Source organism: Sarcophilus harrisii, chromosome 1, assembly GCF_902635505.1.
Source record: "Sarcophilus harrisii chromosome 1, mSarHar1.11, whole genome shotgun sequence".
NCBI lineage: Eukaryota > Metazoa > Chordata > Mammalia > Dasyuromorphia > Dasyuridae > Sarcophilus > Sarcophilus harrisii.
The window spans coordinates 156,187,223-156,204,945 of record NC_045426.1 but is presented as its reverse complement, the minus strand read 5'-3'; the positions used below and the strand labels follow the sequence as shown (position 1 = coordinate 156,204,945).

Sequence of the window (17,723 nt, the reverse complement as noted above, 5' to 3'; positions counted from 1 at the left end):
GTGCAATACATAATAATTAAATGTCTAAAAGAAAAATTATTTATTTACCATAAAAGTAATAATGACATTTTAAATTTATATGTTACTTTATGACTAGAAGACATTATCATTTCATTTGGTTCTCACCTTAACCCTGTAAAATAGGTGTGAAGTTCAAATATTATAATGTTCATTTTACTAATCTAGTAAAGTAGCAGAGATGTTGGTTTTGTGCTTTTTTTCCTACTGTAAATAAAAAGTAGAGTGTGATAGGTATATAAACAAAGCTTTTCTTAGGGCCTTTTTTTTGGGGGGGGGGAAATAGTTGTGGCAGAAAAGTTTTTCTGTTCTCTATATTGCTATTGGTGCAATTTAAGGCATTTTGAACTTAGTGTTATCTATGAAGTAAATTCAGGTTGTGGAGAAAATAGTCAACATTGATGGAAATTATATTGTAGTTTCAGAAGTAGATTTAATAAAAAATTACATATATTGTAATAGCTTTAAATGACTGCTAAATAATTTCTTTTAAAAACAAATTGTTTCACTTAATTATGGAAGACTTTCAAATCAAATACAAACTATTTCTGTTCTTCCCTAGAATGTAAAATTATATGTATATTTATTTATAGTGACAAATATGTAGAGTTTATAGTTCAAGGTATGTAATAAATGATATAGATAAGTTTAAAATATTTGATATTAGATTCAAATTCTGGTTTTCAACCATTCATTTCAGCTGTATTTGAGTCTTTTCATTATATATCTTTTGCAGAAACAATAAAGTTTTACTATAAAGTCTGGGATAAGAAAAGCCCATCTGAATTAGAGAAATGCCTGAATTGCAGAATATTTTGAAATAAATTCAGCATTATTTCAGCTGAAATTAGCTGTAGTTCAGCACTAAAGAAGCTGAACTACAGTACTAATTGGTCTTGCTTAGATGAAGAATGATTTATTTCTACTTTCATTTATATTTGTATAAATTGAATGTTTCACTTGATATTTATTCTCTTTCAGTAGTTTTGTAACCTTTGTAATTTTATTTATAGTATTAACTTTGAATTGAACTTATACTAAATCCTTTCTGCCATCAAGGCACTGTACTGTATTAGTGACAAAAAACTTTAATTTTCTTAAAATTTTTCTTTATAAATATAAAACTATTCATAAAAATACAGATATAAATTCAAAACAAACTCTAGCTTTTATCGGAGCAGAACCATAAAGAATGACCCAAGATTAAGATACTTTTTGAACATCTTTTTATGGAAAGAAAGGTCAGCTTTCATCGCAGAACAAATTCTAAATTCCAATTTGTTGTTTTATTTTAGAGTTACCATAGGAGTTTGTTTAAAAAAGGAATACAGAAAAATAATGTGTTTAACATAACAGATTTAGTTATATAATTTGGATCACATGATATTCAGAGTTTATCATAACAAAACTTACTACAGTGATTATGCTATATGTAGTTGGCTTGTTGCCCACCTTTACCTCCTTTTAAAATAGCTTCCATTGTGACATTCTCCTAGTAAGATGTATCAAATGGACAATTTCAAAGTACATTTAAAGAGTCACAATTTGGATAATTTCTTAATGAAAAGGAAACTCAGTAAGGAAGAATAAATTATTAAATGAGTGAATTAAGCTACAATGCATTTATTTAAAATTAATAATGATAATAATATTTAGCATTCATATAGTACCTACTATTTGCCTGGTACTATGCTAAGCACTTTACAAATATATCTCATTTGATCTTCATAACAGCTCTGGAAAGTAGCTGTATTATTCTCATCTCTAGTGTACAAGTGAGGAAATAAGACAGACAGAGGTTATGTGACTTGTCTAAGATCACACACAGCTAATTGATGTCTAAGACCAGTTTTGAACTCAGGGAATTACTAAAAAGTCAATCTGTTTCCTTTTCAAATTCTAGGTTCTAGAATGTGGAGTTTGTGAAGATGTGTTTTCTTTGCAAGGAGACAAAGTTCCACGCCTGCTTTTATGTGGCCACACTGTGTGTCATGACTGTCTTACACGCCTTCCCCTCCATGGAAGAGCAATTCGCTGCCCATTTGATCGACAAGTAACTGAGCTAGGTAGAAAAAAATTTTATTTTAAATTTTTATATGTTATATCACTTTAATCAAAAGAAAAAAAATTTCTCCATTTGATTTTAAATGATCAAAAGCATAATACAATTAAAAGGTTATAGAAAGCTAGTATTCTTTTGAAAAATGTTAGCCTTGTGAAATATGACAGTAAATTGGAATAAAATTTATCTCATCTGAAGTACTTAATTGCTGTTTGTATTGTTTAATATACATAGGAAAATAGACTTTATCTAAAAGAACAGTGATTTAATTCACTGGTAAGTGCAGATAGACAAAGTGGTATAATTTAGATCTAATTAAATACCAATATATGATGTATACAGTCTTAATTCATTAAAAGTATTAATGGAAGTATTGTGAATTTATTTATGTGTTTTGACATGTTTTCATTTATATGTAGGTTATGAGTAATACCTGAGAAATGAAGAATTTGCAACATATATGTGATAATTTCCCATGTTCTTTCTGTTATTAGCTAGGTTTTGTGAGTTTTGAGATATCTTCTGTGTAGTTTTAAAACTTAACTAAATTTTCATTGAAATTTTCTGAAATGTTTACAGCTGAATATTTTTTCTTTCAAATAGATTAAGGCCTAGCAAAATTCTATGTAAAGTGAATGTTAGTTCAGAAGAACTAGGTATTAGGGATATTATGAATTTAAAAAAGGAAAACCTTGTTTAAATTCATTTTAAGTATAACAATCACTGAGTATGGCTTCCTCTTCATAGCTGCCCTACCTATGGCCTGTATCTTTGTGCCTGGAATATCTCAGGAAGTGCTGTGTTGCCCCAGTAAGCCTGTAGTCTTCTTGTCTCTGAGTCTTCTTGGGGTACCTGGGTGAACTCTAGTTTCAGGCCTCTGGCCTTCATCTTTGCCACAGGGGTTTTCTAGTTCTTTGGACACTGTTCCCAGATAAGGCCCTTCTCTAGCTGTCACTTCTGCCTCTTATACAAGTCCCTGCTCCCTCCCTACTAAGAATTAGTCTTCCATGACTCATCAACACCTGCCCCTGTTAGACAAGGGGAGGATACAGTCTACCTCCTTTCTCAATGGATTTCTCTCCAGGAACTAATAATAATTTTTTTTTTTAAACACTCTTACCTTGTCATACCATCTCTATTCCACTGATTCAGAATTCTTTTTTGGGGGGAGGGGTCAAAAGGGGAGGGTTATTTATTTTTCTATCTTTTTTTTTTAATTATTTTTAAAAAATATTTTATTTTTTCAAATACATGCAAAGATAAGTTTTCAACATTCAACTTTGCAAAACTTTGTGTTTGAAAATTTTCTCCCTTTCTCCCCCTCTGCAAGACAGTAAGCAATCTGATATAGGTTTAACATGTGCACTTTTTCTAAACATATTTTCTATTTTCATATTTGTCATTTTGCACAAGAAAAATCAGATCAAACGGGAAAAAAAACATGAGAAAGGGGGGAAAAAAACTAGCAAACAGCACCAAAAAGTGAAAATACTATTCTTTGATCCACATTCAGTCTCTGTAGTTCTCTCTCTGGATACGGAGATCCAGATATCTGGATCACTTTATCATTATATGTCTATTGGAATTTTTTTGTGGTTAAGAATTCTTACTGTTTTTGTGCAGACTCTGTTCCCCAGATTCCACTATCTGCTCCCTTAATCACATTGCGCTAATTTCTGCTCCTAACATTCCATTCCAGATATATATATACCCCTTTTATTGTGTTCTCTGAATGTTTGCTCCATAGTTAATAATCTTTGCATTTTAAACCTTTTTCTTCCATCTTCTGACATTCACTGATGCCTAACAGTTCTCAAGTTGACCTCTCTACTCATTGGGTTTCCCTCTGGCTCACTTGTCACTGTGGGGAGTCAGAATCCTCCTTCCTTCCCATGGCAATTCCACACTCTTCTCTTTTGAGGTTCATTCAGCCCATATTTATTCCCTGGTTAACTGTTAGTGACTCCTTTCCTTCCTTCTCCAGTGAGTTTACTGCCTACCTCTCAGTCTTTCTCTTCTTTCCAACTTCTGCCCTTTTCCTAGGGAACTGTAACTTACATATCATTGCTTCATCTATCCTCCAGCTTTCAGTTCTTCAGTGTACTTATTTCTCAGATGTTCTTATCCTCCATCTAAGCCACATACAAGATGTTCATACCCTATCTTACTATCCATTACAGGTGTTTCACTTCTGTGTTCATGAACTCTGAAATACTTTATCAGATCATAATCCGTCATTCGTTCCATTTTTGCTTTACTTTACAACTCTTAACCTTCTTAGTTCTCACTGTCTCTCAAGCTATTTAGTCCCTTGGCTATCACCCTTACTCTGGCTACACTCTCTTTTCCTCATCTGAAAGTTAAGTGAACTAGTTCAGCTCTGTAGTAATCTCCGTTTGAGTGCCTTGCTTTCTTCTGTCATAAACTACACTTGATATAATCCCATTTTGAGAGCACTCCTTCCATTTGCTGCCTTTACTCCTACCCATGTGTTGCTGAATGGAGAAACTGGGTTGCCTGGATCCACTACATATTTGTTACATGGTCTCATCTGGATTCTCACTGCAATAAGGAATTATTTTTTGTTTGACCAATCAGTTCATTATCCCTGTCATCATAGCAACTTATTCATTTTTTTTCTGGTTATATCTGTACATTTTTAAAAATACATTTTTAAAAATTTTAAAAATTATGAATCATGTTGGGAGAGCAAAATCAGAACAAAAGGAAAAAAATCACAAGAGAAAAAAAGTTTTGTTTTTATTTAGTGTTTTGCTTTAGTATGTTTTGATTTACATTCAATCTCCATAGTTGTCTCTCTGCATGGAGATGACATTTTCCATCCAAAGTTTATTGACATTGCCTTGGATCACTGAATTGCTGAGAAGAACCAAGTCTGTCATAGTTGATCATTGCATAGTCTTGCTGTTGCTGTGTACAATGATTTCCTGGTTCTCCTTATTTCAGCATCAGCACATGTAATTCTTTCCATTGGCCTTATGTTTTGCTGAAGAAAAAAAAAGTGAAGCCATTTCCCAAGAGCCCCTTTTTCTCCCTTAATTTCATGTCACTCAGATTCCCACTCCTATCACCTCCTTTATCACTTTCTCAGAGTAGTCTTTTCCTCGACAAGGCTAAGTCCTCTATTATACACCCTTCATCCCAGTCTTATTGTCTTCTTGCCTTCTTTCACTTGTTTTCAGTCTAGCATTGTCTGTTGGCTGCTTCCTTTTTATCTACAAATACTCCCTTGTCTTTCCTGTCTTTTAAAAAAACCCTCATTTGATCTGTATATCTCCACTAGTTTTTTTTTATCTCCACTAAATTTTTTTATGCCTCCCTTGCTTTTCTCCTTCAAGACAGCAAGCAGTTTGATAGAGGTTATACATGTACAGTCATTTTAAACATATTTCCACATTAATCATTTTGTGAAAGAAAAGTCAGAATAAAAGGGAAAAATCACAAGGGAAAAAAAAAACAACCCCCCCCCCCCCAAAAAAAAAAAAGATGAAAATAGCATGTTTTGATCTGCATTTAGTTTCCATAGTTCTCTCTCTGGGTGCAGATGACATTTTCCATCCTATTATTGCCATTGTCTTGGATCATTATTTTGCTGAGAAGAACCGAATCTATGACATTGATCATCATACAGTCTTACTGTTAATGTGCACACTGTTTTCCTGGTTCTTTTCATCAGCATCAGTTTTTGTAAGTCTTTCTAGGCTTTTCTGAAATGACCCTGCTCATCATTTTTTGTAGAACAATATTCTACTACATTCATATATGTTAAATTACTCAGCCGTTCCCCAACTGATCCGCGTCCACTTTTCCAGTTTCCTGTCACCACAAAAAGCTGCTACAAATACTTTTTTGCACTTGTGGGTCCTTTCACCTCTCTTATGATCTCTTTGGGATACAGACCCAACTCAGTAACATAGCTGGGTCAAAGGGAATGTACATTTTTATAGCTCTTTGGGCATAGTTCCAAACTGCTCTGTAGAATGACTGGATCAGTTCACAACTCCTCCAATAATGCATTAGTATGCCAGTTTTCTCACACCCCCTCCAACATTTATCATTATCTTTTTCTGTCCTCTTGGCTAGTCTGAGATGTATGAGAAAGTCTTGACCTTTACCCCCTGGCTTCTTTCAAATTTTTTTTAAATTATTATTTTAATAATTTATTTATCCATTCATTCATTTATTTATCTATCCATCCATCTATTTATTTATGTAGCTCAGGTGATTGGGGTTAAGTGAAATGACTTAAGAGAAGTGACTTGCCCAGGGTCACAGATAGGAAGTGTTAAGTGTCGGAGACCAAATTTGAACTCAGGTCCTCCTGACTTTAGGGCTGGTGCTCTATCCACAGCACCACCTAGCTGTCCCGGCTTCTTTCAAGTCTCAACCAACCTCTCTTCTCCAAGAATCCTTTTCTGATCCACATCAATAATAGTGCCTTCTGAAATTACCTCCCATTTATTTTATCTGTCTTTTGTATATACATAGTTGCTTATATGTTTTCTCTCCCCTTAAAATGGAATCCTAGGGGACAGGAACTGTTTATGCAGTTTTGTGTGTTCCTGATGTTTGGCACAGTATCTGGCACCATAGCCTACATGTAATAAGTGGTTCTTGACTTAGATGAATGAAAAAAGCATTTTTATTTCGTACTGCTATGTTCAAAGAATTGTGCTAAATTCTGGGGATACAAAGGGACAAATAAAATAGTCTTCTTGTGTTGCAGGAGATTACTTTTTAATATGAAGAGACAACAAATAGAGGAAATGTCAAGTGCAAATCTGAGCTAAAAGGCCTGATGCACCTTAGCATGTAATAGCAGCAAAGTAGATGTGAATGTATTTTTAGTTTCATTTTCTTTGACAAGGCTACTTCCATTTCTGATGTTGAGGTATTTGACAGTGCAAAATACTTTGTGATAACTTTATTTTCAGGCTTGTTAGTACTAAGCATAACTACTAAGGAGGCAAATATGTAAGTATCCATAGAGCAGTTGACAGATCAGTTGTCTAAAAGGGTTCTTGCCCTTTGGTGTCAGTTTCAAGGAACTGTGATTTTTCAGGCACCAATATTTCTGTTGTCCTTGGATTTTATTTGCTTTTCTATGGCATTTGGGGTTGATGTTAGTACGTATTGCAGGCTTATTTTCCAAATAAGTTGTTTCCTTTTATGATTTTTGTTGTAGTTGTTAGGTCTTGTCTGACTTCATGACTCTGTGTGGGCTTTTCTTGGCAAAGATACAAGAACGGTTTGCCATTCCCTTCTCCATCTCATTTTGTAGATGAGGAAAATGAGATAAAGAGTTAAGTGACTTGCCAGGGATCACATAGCCAGTAAGTGTCTGAGGTTGGATCTGAACTCTAGTCTTCTTGACTATTGAATATGCTACCTAGCTGCTCCTTCATAACAGTTGTCATAAATTGCTGTATGTAACACATTGTGCTAAACTTCAAGAATGTGGAGACAAGAACAAAAATTCTTGTCCTAAAGAAGTTTATATATTACAGCAAGCTCAGAAAAATGAGCTCGTTGAGCTTCGTGATATGTTATTTGCTCTATAGATTAGGTATGGATAGTTTCCTCTTTCTAAGTCTTAAAGAACATGATTCTGTCACTTATTTTTGTTATCTCTGATTTGTTTAAATGCAAGGGCAGGAATTTAGGTCTGCGTGGGGAGAGGTATCTTTTTTAAAATTTAAAGCGATGGAAACTAGTTTCCACATGTATTTCTGTCTGTATTGTTTCTGGGTTTCTGAGATATTTAAGTTTTTGTTATATTTGTAGCTGAGAAAAGGATACAGTCACACCCCTTAAAGGTGGGACACAACAAATTCTGTGTCTTGGTCCAGAATCAATGCTTTGTTGCTACCATGTCAAGCATGCTCAGCCTTATGGTTTTCTGAGTTTTCCTTTAAATCTGGAGCCAGGTTTTAACTGTGTTGGTCAGCAAGGTTAGAGCTAGAGGAGTATGAATTTTTCCTGGCCTTTTATGCCCATGTAATTGCTCCAAAACAGCCCTCCAAAAGACTTTTATAATGGAAATAAAATTTCACATTGTTTGTTAAAAGCTATTTAACATTGACTTACACATTTATTGCTAGTCTGCATAAATATCATATATATATTTTAACCCAGAGTTTTTTTTTTCCTTCTCACATTTAAGTTGAAAAAGTCACTTTCTGTTAATCAAACCAACTAGCCACCACCTTTGTCAAAGGAAATATTTAGCTTTTAAAGGTATAAAGTTATTTCTTCTCTTTATCTTCTTTTTTTGATGATTCTATTAAGTATTTCAATATATGGAGGGAGAATTTTGAATTATTACAGGAGCAGGAGGTGGTTGATAGTAGAAGATATCAAAGATCAAAGGTCTGTAAGCAGCACAAATTAACATTGATTAGCATTTCTCCTCTTCCCTCCCCAAAGAATTTAGACTGTCAGGAAAACTAGAATGGCATTGGATCAAACATATTTACTTTTGCCTTTTACAGGCAATACAATATGATATGTTAACTCTTTGAAGGTGTCAGAATGTTCACCTTCTTTGGGATAACATTGTTGCGGTTTTATTAAGTATTAATGAACATTGTTTCAGAGAAGGGAACAGAAATATGATTACTTCTTTGAGAAGCCGTGTGTTAATAGTGAATGACCACTGTTTTTGAAGTCCTGAGCTTTATTTATATTTTAACTTTTCTACTTATACCTTTTGTTAACCATAAGCAAATCACTTAATCTCCTACAAGATCCAAATGAGGGAGTTGGACTAGATGAATTGTAAGATTCCATCCAACACTAGGTCCCATATCCTATGACAATGAATTCTTTTTATAGACAATTGAATAGAATTTTGAAGACGTTTATATAGTGCCCTATAAGTTTTAGTCACTTAAAATCATTCAAAAAGGTAAGCAGTAGGAAAATATGTATATAAAGCTGTCTGCTAAATCAAGTCATGACTATGCCAGTCTGAAAGATTCACAGTGTGTTGCAGCACATTTTATGTATTTGAAGCTCATTGGTAGAATTAAGTGTAAGACTTGATTGTTTTGCATTTGACTGGCAAGGCAAGCAACACATTCAGAACTTGATAGCAAGGCAAGCAACACATTCAGAACTTGATAGTGAGAAGATATTTTAAAATGTTATAGAATAGGGCATTTTCAGTGTTTGACCCAGTGTTGAAGGTTGTGATCTCACTGACCTCCTTTCTTTTAAAAGATTTTGACTTTTTCATTGTAGTTGATAATTAAGTCTTGTGAAGCATGTGAAAATAATTGCTCTGGGTTAGAAATTCACATGATTTTTTCTTTTTTTGAGATAAGAGTAGAAAGTGATTTTGCCTGCCTTGTGACTATAAAATTGGATCTCCATGTAGGAGAAGATGGAATATACAACCAGAGTTAAATACAGCTCCATGATAGGAGAGAACTAATAATCATAGACATTTTAGCTCATTTCTGTTTTTAGAGTTTAAATTTTAGAGAGAGAAACTTGTTTCCTTATATAGTTATTGGGAAATTAGAGTTTTTAAAAAAAATTTTTTTTAACATGAATATACCAAATTTATGTAATGATGCCAGTATTCTCAATAGTATAAAGCATTTTTTTCCAAAGGAAATTAATTTTATAACTTGGATAACTTCCTGTTACATTAGAAAAAAATTTAAAATCAAGCATATGTAGACTAGAAAAAGAATATTACAAATGAAACCATGAATGTTCAAATTGTACAGCTTTCTTTTCCTTTTAAGTATTTGAAAAATTCATTGCATGACTTTCAAAGCTGTTCTGCACATTTGTGTTTGCCTTTGGTTTTGGGGCTTTCTTGAGTTTTTTTCCCTCCTTTTATGCATTCTCCTCAATGGCCTTTTCATTCTTTTGCTTCAATAACCTTTTCATTTTTTGGGGGGGGTGGGATAGTTAGCTTCCCTCTACTCCCATTCATCTCTAGTTCAGAAAAAGAAAAAGCATAATTTCAAGCAAAGGAAATTAAATGAGAACTTTTTCATTTTAGAAATGTGAAAATTATATTTTATGTTTAAAAATTAGATTATGATTTAAGTAAAATTATTATTATTTTTAATATATAGCAATGTAGAATGAAAGGCATGGTGGTGTTTTGTCAAATTCATCCTTTACTTTTAAACTAGATTTTCAGGTTTCTGTAAAGAAATGTAGAAATTAATATTTTATTTTTAAAAATTAGATTATGATTTAAAAATTGTAGCTGAAGTGTAGAATGAAAGTTATAGTGTTGTTCTGTTAAAATCATCTTTATTTTATTTTAAACTAGGAGATTCAGGTGTCTGGGGATTGAAAAAAAATTTTGCATTGTTGGAGCTTTTGGAACGACTCCAGAATGGCCCTATTGGTCAATATGGAACAACAGAAGACTCAGTTGGATTATCTGGAGAGGTATTGACTATGTTCAGTTAAATTTTGGATGGGAAGCTGGGGGGGCAGGTATAGAACTATATTTTTATTTAAAATGTTAGAAATTTGACAAAATATTTATCCAGCTTCAGATGTGTAGAATCCAGACCTGAGAGGACAATTGGGAAGCTGAAATTAATCATAAAACCCCCTGATGACACTGAAAATATTTTACATATACATATGATTTTTTTTTTTTTTTAAATGAGAGAATAGTAAATCATTACCACACTTTAAAGGCAAGAGCATCTTTCAGGACTTAAGTAATTGAATGGATCCCTGATTTTATCAAAAGAGATATCTTCTTCCTGGGCTTCAAGTTGTCTCTGGCTGTATCTAACAGTCAAAATAGGAATCAAATAGGCTTGTTATAGAACAGAAGAAAAGCATTTTTTGAGAGACTTTCAGTTTAATCAACTCATTTCTGTACCCAAGATTCGTGCCAATATTGAGTAGATTATTTGATCCAGATTACAGAGGCACAGGATAGAAAACTTGTTTTTTTTATTCTTTGCAGTTCTTTTACATGACCATACCCATATTCTCTCTCGATCTGTCTAGGAAATTGAATGTTTTCCTTAAAGTTTTTAATATTTAATAAGTGCCAATCGGGAACTCTATTATCCATTGCTATGATTGTAGAGAATTGTAGGTGCACAGATTTAGAGCTGGAAAGGATCTCAAAGAACATTTTATCCAACCCCTTTATTTTGCAATGGAAAAATTCAGGTCCAGAAATGTTAAATAATTTAGATGATGTCATATAGATAGTATTTACTTGAGTCAGGATTCAAATTTAGTTCTCCTGACTTTAAATAAATCCAATGAAGGTAAAGAATTAAGCACACATTTGCCAACCACTATGTTAAAATACCTTACAAATATCTCATTTGAATTTGAATTTTTTCATTCTACTGCACTACTGATTTTATTGATTTATTTATTTTTTGCTGAGGCAATTGGGGTTGTGACTTGCCCAGAGTCACACAGCTAGGAAGTATTAAGTGAGACCAGATTTGAATTCAAGTCCTCTTGATTTCAGGGCTAGTGCTCTATCCACTGTACCACCTACCTGCCCCTGGTTTTTTAAAATTAAGTATTCTTTGCATATTTTTGATATCACTTTTGTTCATAAATTATCATCGATAATATGTTCCAGTTTACTTATGCCTACCATGTGTATTTTTATAGTTTTTTAGGTCAGTTTTGATTGGAGATTGTAGAGTTCTGTGATTTCACTTTCATGAATTTCGTTTAATTTAATCATGAAATTAAAATATAGGTTTTTATTTCAGGAATCAGCTTCACTCCATACAATTTTCCAAATCGTTCCAGCTCTCTTATATGATGATAAACCAATTTTGTGCTTTACCTGTTAAATCAGGTCTTTGCTTTGTCTTAATGTGGACTGAGACCTATTTCTTTTGAGTAATGAAGGGTTTCAGTGAGAGTAGAGGGGGGGATGTCCTCCGCTTGTTTGCTTGCATTTTGTTTTCTTTCTCAGTTTTTGTTCCTTCTTGATTCAAATTTTCTTGTGCAGCAAGATAAGTGTGTGTATATATATACACATATACATATATACATATATTGGATTTGACATGTATTTTAACATATTTAACATGTATTGAACTATGCCACCTAGGGGAGAGGGTGGAGGAAAGGAGAGGAAAATTTGGAACAGGTTTTTCAAGGATCAGTGTTTTTTGCTTGTCCTTTTTTTTTTTTTTTTAATTAAAGTTTTTTATTTTCAAAACATATGCATGGACAATTCTTTAACTTAGCCCTTGAAAAACCTTGTGTTCCAATTTTCCCTTCTTTCCCCAAGCCCTCGTCTAGATGGCAAGTAGTCCAATAGATGTCAAACATGATAGAAATATATGTTGAATCCAATATATGCCTACATTTTTATATAATTATTGTGCTGCACAAGAAAAATCAAATCAAACCAGTTTAAAAAAAAAAAAGAAGCAGCAGAGTAAAATGCTAGAAAACAACAACAGAAAGAGTGAAAATGCTATGTTGTGGTCCACACTCAGTTCCCATAATGCTCTATCTGGGTGTAGTGCTTTGCTCTCTTCATTACTGAATTGGAACTGGTTTGAATCATCTCATTATTGAAGAGAGCCAACCCATCAGAATTGATCATTGTATAATCCTGTTGTTGCCATGTATAATGATCTCCTTGTTCTATTTATTTCACTTGGCATCAGTTCATGTAAGTCTCTCCAGGCCTCTCTAAAGTCATCCTGCTGGTTGTTTCTTACAGAACAATAATATTCCATAACATTCATATACCGTTATTTATTCAGCCATTCTCCAATTGATAGCATCCATTCAGTTTCCAGTTTTTGCCACTACAAAAAGAGCTGTCACAAACATTTTTGCACATTTGGATCCCTTTCCCTCTTTTAAGACCTCTTTGGGGGGGATATAAACCCAATAGAAACACTGCTGGGTCAAAGAGAGTATGCACAGTTTGATAACTTTTTGAGCATAGTTCCAAATTGCTCTCAAGAATGGTTGGATCTATTCACAATTCCACCAAGAAATTATCAAATTTATTGGCATAAAGTTGGACAAAGTAACTCCTAATTATTGCTCTAATTTCCTGTTCATTGGTGGAAAGTTCTCCCTTTCATTTTTGAGACTAACAATTTGATTTTCCTCTTTCCTTTCCAATAAAATTAATTAAAGGTTTATCTATTTTGTTGGTTTTTTCATAGAACCAGCTCTTAGATTTATTTATTAATTAAGTAGTTTTTTTACTTAAATTTTTACTTAAAATTTTATTAACCTCTCCTTTTATTTTTAGAATTTCAAATTTGGTATTTGATTGGGGGTTTTTACTTTGTTCTTTTTCTAGCCTTTTTAGTTGCAAGCCCAATTCATTAATTTTTCAATTTCTCTCTTTTATGCAAATAAGCATCTAGAGATTTCCTCTAATAACCGCTTTGGCTACATATCACAAAATTTTGGTATGTTGTCTTATTATTGTTATTCTTTTGGATGAAATTATATGTCTGTGTCTATATGCGTCTATGATTTGCTGTTTCACCCATTCTTTAGGGTGAAATTTAGTTTTCAATTACTTTTTGGTCTATTTTCCCTTGGCTTTTTATTGAATGTAATTTTTATTGCATCATGATTTGGAAAGAATGCATTTAGTATTTCTGCCTTTTTGCAATAGATTTTGAGGTCTTTATGTCCTAATATACAGTCAGTTTTTGTATAGGTTCCATAAACTGCTAAGAATGTGTTCTTCTTTCTGTCTCCATTCAGTTTTCTCCATAGATCTATCATACCTAATTTTTTTTTTTTTGTATTCTATTTACCTCTTTAATTTCTTTCTTATTTATTTTGTGGTTTGATTTAAAAAGTTCTGAGAGATCAAGGTTGAGATCTCCCACTATTATAGTTTTGCTATTTCTTCTTGCATCTCTCTTAACTATGCCATACCAGTTGGTGCATATATGTATTGATATTGTTTCATTGTCTATGCTATCCTTTAGCAAGATAAAGTTTCCTTCCTTCTCCCTTTTCATTAGATCAATTTTTGCTTTTGTTTTGATCTGAGATTAGATGGCTACCCCTGCTTTTTTTTTTTTTTTTTTTTTTTTTAACTTTACCTGAAGCATAATAGATTCTGTTCCAGCCTTTTACCTTTACTCAGTATGTATTACTCTGCTTTAAATGTGTTTCTTGTAAACAACATATTGTAGGATTTTGGCTTTTAATCTAGTCAGTTATCTGCTTCTGGTTTATGGGAGAGTTCACCCCATTCACATTTACAATTAAGAATACTAATTCTATACTTCCTGGTGTCTTATTAACCCCAAATTATACTTCTCTCTTTCCTTTTCCCCTTTCCCTCCTCCTCAGTATTTTACTTATGAGCACTACTTGTCTCAAGCAGCCTTCCCCCTTTAGAGTCCCTCCCTCTTTCTTAAACTTTTCCCCTACTATTTCTGTTTTCCCTTCTATTTAGCCTACCTCTTCCCTTTTCTCCTTTCTCTTCCTACTTTTCAATGAGGTGAGAGAAGTTTCTCTATAAACCAAATATATCTAATATTTTCTCTTTGAGCCAAATCTGATGAGAGTATGTTTTACACAATGTTCATCCTCTTCCCTTCTTTCCCTCAAATATAATAGGTTTCCCTTGCTTCTTTGTGAGATGAAATTTCCCTCATTTTACCTCTAATTTCTCCTTTTTTCCAGTACAATGCCCTTTCCACCTCTGTTTTTTATATTAGAACAGTAAAATCAAATTATATATGCACTCTCTATGTATATTCATAATAGAAATACAGTTCTCAGGAGTTCTTTTCTTTTTACCTTTTTATGCTTCTCTTGAGTTCTATATTTGGAGGTCAAATTATTTGTTTAGCTCTGGTCTTTTCATCAGAAATAAATGGAATTCACCTGTTTTACTGAATGTTCATCTTCTTCCCTGGAAAAAAATGCTCAATTTAGCAGGGTAGTTTATTGGCTGCGTTCCAAGTTCCTTCACTTTTCAGAATATCAGATTCTAGGCCCTTCAATCCTTTAATGTGGAAGCTGCTAGATCTTGGGTAATCCTTATTATGGCTCCTCGGTATTTGAATTGTTTCTTTCTGGGTGCTTGTAATATATTTTTCTTGGTACAATAGTTCTGAAATTTAGCTACAATATGAGAAGAGGTCAAAAAGAAATGTGTGTCCTTTCTGCCATATTAACTCCTCCCTTTGCAAGAATCAGTGTTGAAAAATTACCCATGCATATATTTTGTAAATAAAAAGGCTTTAATAAAAAAATGCAAGTCATTCCCCAGTTGAGAAGAGATCAGTTCTGAACTGAATAGTTCTCAGATGAGGAAATTAAAGCTATCTGTAATCATAAGAAAAAATGTTCTCCATCACTATTGATTAGAGAAATGTAAATAAAACAACTCTTGAGTTACCACCTCACACCTATCAGGTTGGCTAATATGACAGAAAAGGAAAATGATAAATATTGGAGAGGTGAATAAATTGGTAAAATAATGCATTGTTGGTGATCCAAACATTTTGGAGAACAATTTGGAACTATACCTAAAGGGCAATCAACTGTGCATATACCCTTTGATTCAGCAGTGTCACTACTAGGTCTATATTTGGTTTTTTTGTTTGTTTCTTTTTTTTTTGCTAAGGCAATTGGGGTTAAGTGACTTACCCAGGATTGCACAGCCAGTAAGTGTTAAGTATCTGAGACCAGATTTGAATTTGGTCCTCCTGACTTTAGGGTTGATCCTCTAGCCACTGCGCCACCTAGCTAGATCTAGATCTAGCCAGCTAGATCACTGTCTATCTTTGAAAGAAATCACTTTTTAAAAAGGCAAAAGGACTTATGTACAAAAATATTTATATAACACTTCTTTTTCTGATGGCAAAAATAAAAAAAGGAAACTCGGGGAATGCTTATCAGTTGGGGAATGGCTACACAATTGTGCTATATGAATATAATGGAATACTATTGTTCTATAAGAAGTAATGAGCAAGACAGATTTCACAAAGACTTACATGAACTGATACTGAGTAAAATAAGCAGAATCAGGAGAACATTGTACACAGTAACAACAATATTGTGCCATGATCAGCTGTAATTGACTCAGCCTTTCTCAATAAAAGGAGATCCAAGACAATTCCAAGAGACTTTTTTTTTTTTTTTTAATTTAATAGCCTTTTATTTACAGGTTATATGCATGGGTAACTTTACAGCATTGACAATTGCCAAACCTCTTGTTCCAATTTTTCACCTCTTACCCCCCCACCCCCTCCCCTAGATGGCAGGATGACCAATAGATGTTAAATACATTAAAATATAGATTAGATACACAATAAGTATACATGACCAAAACGTTATTTTGCTGTACAAAAAGAATCAGACTTTGAAATATTGTACAATTAGCTTGTGAAGGAAATCAAAAATTCAGGTGGGCATAAATATAGGGATTGGGAATTCATTGTAATGGTTTTTAGTCATCTCCCAGAGTTCTTTCTCTGGGCGTAGCTGGTTCAGTTCATTACTGCTCCATTGGAAATGATTTGGTTGATCTCGTTGCTGAGGACGGCCAGGTCCGTCGGAACTAGTCATCATATAATATTGTTGTTGAAGTATATAATGATCTCCTGGTCCTGCTCATTTCACTCAGTATCAGTTAGTGTAAGTCTCTCCAGGCCTTTCTGAAATCCTCCTGTTGGTCATTTCTTACAGAACAGTAATATTCCATAATATTCATATACCACAATTTATTCAGCCATTCTCCAACTGATGGACTCCAAGAGACTCTTGATGAAAAATGCTATCCATGTTCAGAGAAAGAATTAAGGACTCTGAATGCAGATGAAAACATAATATTTTCACTTTTTTCCCCCCCATGGTTTTTCCTTTTGTTCTGTTTCTTTTTTACAATTTGATTGATGTGGAAATATGTTTAACATGATCATGCACATGTACAACTATACCAGACTGCTTCTCTTTTGGGGAGTTGAGGAGAGGATGGAAGAGAGGAGAAAAATTTGGAACTCAGAATCTTACAAAAATTTGAATGTTGAAAATTATTTTTACATGTAATTAGAAAAAATACTATAAAAAAGAACAAATTATAAACACAACAAAATCTTGTCTCTATACCATTAGTCATTTGTATATTTTCATTTCATAGATTTTTATGCAGGTAATTCCTACAAAATAGATAGAATTGAGAAAGGAGATCTACAAATGGGTATTTTACTTGAACTCTTATGATCCTTTCTGGAAATTCTCTAAATCCATGATCCTTGGGTATTGATCCTTATCATCACTATCTTCTATTTTCTCTTGTTTTGTATTTTTGTCTTTCTGAAATGTCTTGGAATATCAAATAAATACTGCTCTGACTATGCAGAATCTGCTCATTTGATGACACATGTTGATAACCAGTTATTTCCTATCCTATTAAGATATATTTGATTTCTTGTAGTGGTGGTTCGTGCTTAGCTTGGCCAGGGCCTTTTCACCCTTCTTGAAGACTATGCTTTTTTGTGATTTCAAAGCTTTTTAGTACCCTGTAAGCCTTTGACTTCTTTCATTTCTTAATCTTAAATCATATTTTTGTTATATTCCTGATGACTGTCTTCAATTAGAAGTTACCAAATGTCAAGGCATAGCTTGACCCTATTTGGAATGTCTT

General features: G+C 33.3%; 1 protein-coding gene across 2 annotated transcripts in view; it reads left to right on the top strand.

The window, feature by feature from the left end:
• Positions 1-17,723, top strand: part of TRIM23 (tripartite motif containing 23) — a 38,810-nt gene that overhangs the window by 4,027 nt on the left and 17,060 nt on the right. The window contains exons 2-3 of one of the 2 annotated variants that reach the window (XM_031965595.1): positions 1,922-2,084; positions 10,398-10,519. In XM_031965595.1, the coding sequence (XP_031821455.1) occupies positions 1,922-2,084; positions 10,398-10,519 (285 nt within the window). Of the gene's footprint in view, positions 1-1,921; positions 2,085-10,397; positions 10,520-17,723 lie in introns of those variants that run through there. The other variant, XM_031965604.1, reaches the window with a different exon arrangement.